General features: G+C 38.7%; 1 protein-coding gene across 1 annotated transcript; it reads left to right on the plus strand.

Annotated features, from left to right (window-relative positions):
• The first annotated feature begins 3559 nt into the window (after positions 1-3559).
• On the plus strand, positions 3560-4453 carry LOC134290556 (uncharacterized). The gene is made up of 2 exons (XM_062857718.1): positions 3560-3853; positions 4001-4453. The coding sequence occupies exons 1-2, from the start codon at positions 3560-3562 to the stop codon at positions 4451-4453; spliced, it is 747 nt and encodes a 248-aa protein (XP_062713702.1).
• The last annotated feature ends 1630 nt before the right edge of the window (positions 4454-6083 follow it).

A 6083-nucleotide genomic window follows, 5' to 3' on the forward strand; every position in this document is an offset into this window, starting at 1 on the left:
CAAGCTATCTGTTAAGGGTGTTGATGTGCGTGGGTGGATGCAGATGGGCCCTGCAGAGACAGAAACATGTTTGTTTACAAAAAGCAGATAGGCCCTTTTCAAATGTTCGTCCAGAATTTTCCATCAAAAATGTCGTTAGATGATAAAATGGCAGAAAATTCCGATGAAATTTGCAATCTTTTTGCAACCTATTTCCAAGAAACTTATAGTACATTTTCTGATGCCGATCGCGACTATGAATATTTCTCCCACTTTCCTGACTTTACCAGCAACATCGGAATCAATCAAATCATGTTACAAGATATTTTAACCGGTCTAAAAGACTTAGATCCGAACAAAGGTCCAGGGCCGGATGGAATTCCGCCGGTTCTTCTGAAAAACCTGGCAACTGAATTTGCGGCTCCATTATTTTGGCTTTACAACATGTCACTTGAAACTGGAAAGTTTCCGAAAGGATGGAAAAAATCTTTCCTTATACCCATCTACAAATCTGGTAAAAAATCCGATGTTCGTAATTATCGTGGGATTGCCATTATCTCATGCATACCAAAACTATTTGAATCTATTATAAATAGATGTGTGTTTAATCAAATCAAACTAAGAATTACAAATGCACAACATGGATTTTTCAAAGGTCGGTCGACTACAACAAACTTGTTAGAATTTGTTAATTACACCTTATGTGCAATGGACAGAGGTAACTATGTTGAATCACTTTACACCGATTTCAGTAAGGCGTTCGACAGACTTGACATTCCAATGTTGATTTTTAAGCTTGATAAAATGGGAATCGAGTCTAGACTACTTAAATGGATCGAATCGTACTTAACTGACCGATTACAGATAGTAAGATTTGAGGGGAAGAAGTCAGAACCTATCAACGTATCATCAGGAGTTCCCCAAGGCTCACATTTAGGACCTTTGCTTTTCATATTGTTTGTAAATGATATCACGTATATTCTAAAGCATCTCAAAATCCTTATATACGCTGATGATATGAAACTCTTTATTGAAATAAAAAACGAAGAAGACAGAGAATGTTTTTTGAGAGAAATACGGATATTTGACCAATGGTGTAGTAAAAGCCTGCTGCAATTAAACGTGAAAAAATGTAATTCAATTACGTACAGCAGAAAACATAGTACACCACCAATAATTGTATCTTTAGGAAACCAAGAAGTTGAAAAGTGCAATAGAATTAGAGATTTAGGTGTTATCTTAGATTCTAAATTAACTTTCACCGATCATTATAACGCTATCACTCATAAAGCAACTAATATGTTAAGCTTCATTAAGCGTTTTAGCTACAACTTTCAGGACCCATACACGATAAAAACATTGTACGTCGCTTATGTAAGATCAGTTCTAGAATACTGTAGCATAGTATGGTCTCCCTACATGGCAACACATGAGGATCGAATCGAATCAATACAAAAGCAGTTCCTCCTATATGCCTTACGCAAGTTAGGTTGGACAACATTTCCACTGCCTTCATATGAAGCTAGATGCATGCTTATAGATATTCAAACTTTGAAGGAGCGTCGCGAATTTGCCATGGTTTCGTTTATAAATGATTTAATATCTCAACGCATCGACTCCGCCAACTTACTATCATGTATAAATTTCTATGCTCCTGCTAGACTATTGAGAGGTCGTAATATATTTGCTCTAAACAAACATAGAACAGATTATGCAAAATTTGGTCCTTTGAATCGAATGATGAACCTTTATAATCAGCACTGTGCATCTATTAGTTTGACCATGTCTAGAACAAATTTGAGAAAATATTTTAGATCTTTGAGATATAATAGAATATAGTTATTAAGTGATATAGTTAAGTGAAAATGTAGTCTACGGTATGTTTGACGAAATAAATAAATATTCAGTTAGCAATGATCAACGGAAGTCGTTTGGTGGTCGAAGGACAGATTCCAGTGCAGGTGGAGTTGAACGGACGTCGAAAGATCGTCAAACTAGTTGTTTTGCGCTGTGGGAGCTCGTTCACACCGTTACTTGGTCGAGATTGGCTCTACATCTTTTTCCCGGAATGGAGAAATGCGTTCGGCAGTAGTTCAAACTTAGCTGTCGTTGCCGATGTCGGAAGAACGTGTCGTGGACGATATCAAGGGTAAGTTTGCCAATGTTTTTGATAAGTCTTTGTTTACTCCCATCAAAGGTTTTGAGGCGGATCTAGTGTTGAAGAAAGGAGCATCACCGATTTTCAAACGTGCGTATGACGTTCCATTGCGTTTAAAGGACAAGGTTGTTGAACATTTGGACAGTTTGGAGAAAGATGGCGTCATAACACCGATCGATGCAAGCGAGTGGGCATCGCCGGTGATCGTTGTAGTGAAGAAAGACGGTGGTATCAGGATGGTGATCGACTGCAAGGTTTCGATCAACAAGGTGATTATTCCGAACACCTATCCGCTACCGTTGACCAGGATATGTTTGCTTCACTAGCCGGTGCTAAAGTTTTTTGTTCCTTAGATCTTTCCGGAGCGTATACACAGTTAATGTTGTCGAAAAAGTCTAGGAAAATTATGGTGATTAAAGACTGCCCCAGAAAGTATGGACGCACCTAGTCTTGAGTTGTCTGGGCCTGATCGATGGTTCTTGTTTCGGATTTTGTTTTGACTGTTTCTGCTTACTATAAGATCGAAAATTCAAACGTTCTTTGCCGCGAAGAATATTGGAATTCGAAATGATAACATTTTTGGTCATACCCCGCTCTGTGTAAGTTAGAAGGTTTTTTCTTGTGCTCAAACACCTTTATTATTTGTTTATCCAAACGAGGATCTTTATTTTTCTTCCAATTTTTTCCTATGCTTAAACGTATTATCCCCACCATGGTTGCTGATTACTGCTTGCACGACTTTCTCCCTTACTCCCATCATATTTTGCACATTTTCTAAGTGACCTTTCAAACTCTGTACATCGTTTGTGCACATTTTTTCGATGATGTTTCGCTGATAGCTCATGTATTTTGAAACAAATTAATGGAATCGCAAAAACCGCTATACAAATGCTGAGAAAATAGGTTGACCAACAGGATGTTGCTTTCAAAAAGAACTAGTCATCAATAGTTTCGAAATACCAGTATTTTCTTACTGCGTCCATACTTTCTGGACTGGTCTTTAATACGATCAAAGGTTTGTTTTCGTATAATCGTTTACCACAAGGTGCTTCTTCAAGTGCTGCTATTTTTCAGCGAGTCATGGATCAAGTTTTGCAAGGCATAGACGAAGTTTATTGCTACTTAGACGATGTTTTAATAGCTGGCGAGGATTACGAGGATTGTTTAAGAAAGCTTTATTTGGTTTTGGAGCGAGTTTCTAAAGCCAACATAAAAGTAAATTTGCAGAAATGCAAATGGTTTGTGACAAGTTTGCCATTTTTGGGTCACATTTTAACCGATAGAGATTTGTTGCCGTGTCCAGAAAAGGTCGAAACGTTTTCGCTAGGTTTTGGGTTACCTGACGTAGTTGTAACAGATGGCGGACCACCGTTTAGTTCGAAAGAGTTTATAGTTTTCTTCGAAAAACATGGAGTAAAGGTTATGAAGAGTCCACCGTACAACCCATCGAGCAACGGACAAGCGGAGCGCATGGTTCGAGTAGTCAAGGAAGGTTTAAAGAAGTTTCTACTGGATCCGGATATGACTGGTTTGAGTACTGAAGACCTGGTTTCGTATTTCTTGTTTGGTTACCGGAATACTTGTTTAGAGGACGGAAGAACATTTCCATCCGAACGTTTGTTTAGTTTTAAACCGAAGACGCTGTTGGACTTGATCCATCCAAAGAATAGTTTTAAGCATCATTCGACGAAGCCCAAGGAAGTGGATAAGTGTGTTGTACATAGTCCTAAGTTTAAGAAGCATGACTGGATTGACAAGTTGCGTCCTGGAGATATAGTTTACTACAAAAATTTCAGACCTACGGATATTAGACGATGGTTAGAAGCCAAATTTCTCAAACGTATCTCCTCAAATGTCTTTCAGGTTTCTGTTGGAGGAAGAGTTTATTCTGCTCACCGCAATCAGCTCAAGTTGGTTGGCACCCCGAAGCGCCGAGGTTTGGTCTTGGGAAGGAGCGAGAGGATTCAACGAAGAAAACGTACTAGAGAGGACGACGACGAAAGGTTTAGCGACGACGAAGACGAATTTTACGGTTTTCCATCCGAGTCTTTCATCTACCGTGACGGAGACGATCGTAACGGGGTCACAGCTCGTGGTCCTGACGTGGAGGTTAGTGTTCCGCGCCGACGAAGTTTGTCACGAGAGGATGATCAACGAGAATCGTCTAGTTTGCCGCCCGAACAAGTCGAACAGCAGGCCGGTCCGTCAAGTCGATTGCAGAATCATTCGTCACCATCGAAGAACCGACAGGAGTTGGTCAGGCGTTCAAAACGACCTAAGCGTCTGAAGAAAGACATGGACTTTGAGTACTACTAGTTTGTTTGTTTGTTTGTATGTTTGTTTGTATGTTTGTTTGTTTGAATTGTAACTTGTCATGAAGACATTTAAGTTGAATTAGTTTCCGGTATGTTGTTTCACCGATTTGCAATTGTTTAGCGGTAGTCAAGTTTAGCCGTTGAATTGAACTGTTTAAAGAGATGCTTACGGCAGTTAAGTTTTGCTAAACCTGTTGTATAAATATGTTTATAACTAAAAGGGGGAGAACTGTTGCATCCACCCTAGCTACACCACTGACTGTCTGGTACAGCAGTGTGGAGATAAAACAATAAATATCAGTTTACCTACTGACTGCACACCCGGACGGACGCGCGTTTTTATTACTTACCGTTTATCCGAATCACAAGTCTCGGTCCTAATTCGTTAATTAGTAATTAGTTTATCGAACCCAACACTCCAATCGTGTATATAACAGTATCGTATCGTTTAATTTTGACGTTTCCGTTGGTCTGCCACGTAAGTATCTTATTACAATGTCAGTTTTGTGGAGCTTCAGTTTCACAATCTTAGATCAACGTGCTTTCCATCCAGGAACAGATCCACGAGCTCGACAAGATATTTCGCGCTCTAAAATTTAAAACGATTGACAAAATAGGTTAAACTTTAAACATTTTGAAAATGACATGCAAAAAATTAAAAGATATCTTGACCCATGTTGACAATAGTAAACTGACATTTGCTAGACCTACTATGTATCGTAAAAGTATAATCAATAAAAAATATGAAATTCAAATAACTCAACGTACATATGTACAGATGGGTAAATTATTGGTTAAATTGAGAAAAAATCCACAGCTCAGGTGAGATTTGAACTCACGACCCTTATTCGCTAGACAAGTGCTTTACCAACTAAGCTACCGAGACAATTAATGACCCGGCAACTTAGTTGTCATAAGGTTCAATTCTAATCTCATTAATCTATATCATCTACCCCTAAACCACAGATATAACCATCTCTGTTGTACATATGTACGAAGAGCGAAAGCGATTTGTTTATTGTTTGAAACTGTTTGCCTATCGTACAGGCAACGCTTCCTCAACCACTTGTAGAGGAAGAACAATGCTACCTGGAAGGCGATCAAACGCGTCGTTCGCATTCTATTTGATACTTCTGTCAACGACCAAAATTTTAGAAGCACAATTCAGTGCTGATATCGAAGCCGACCTTCAAAAATTTTTAAGTAGAACAGTTTTTGAGTTTTAAGCTAAGTTTCGTGTTGCCAAGTAGAGCGCTCAAGTAACTTTTCCTTACGGAATAATAGCGCGGACAATTTTTCCGCAAGGAATAGTGACAGCTCCATTTGATTCGCACGGGAGGCGTTATGAGTGTTACACTTTTATCCTTACTTGTCATCTGCGAACCGCTCAAGTAATTTTGAAGCGGAATCATTACTTGACTATTACTTGTCCTATCTTTTTGCACAGTACGTACGAAGTGGAAACTAGCCATTAGCTCAATATCGAGTTTTGAAACTTTTCAAAATAGGTAATTTATTAAAACTCAAATATATTGCGTTTTGTTCAACCATTTTTAAATCTTTTTCCATAAATTAAAAGCTGAATACAATACCATTCGATCATCTGAATACAGGTTTTGCGTCAGATTGAT

The sequence above is a fragment of the Aedes albopictus genome, chromosome 3 (genome assembly GCF_035046485.1).
Source record: "Aedes albopictus strain Foshan chromosome 3, AalbF5, whole genome shotgun sequence".
Classification (NCBI taxonomy): Eukaryota; Metazoa; Arthropoda; class Insecta; order Diptera; family Culicidae; genus Aedes; species Aedes albopictus.

What these genes read in the sequence shown, in the direction of transcription:
- LOC134290556 (XM_062857718.1), top strand. Translation starts at nt 3,560, where the DNA reads ATGAAGAGTCCACCGTACAACCCATCGAGCAACGGACAAGCGGAGCGC. An exon ending in AGGAAGTGGATAAGTGTGTT is followed by an intron (nt 3,854 to 4,000) that starts GTACATAGTCCT and finishes AATGTCTTTCAG; the next exon opens with GTTTCTGTTGGAGGAAGAGT.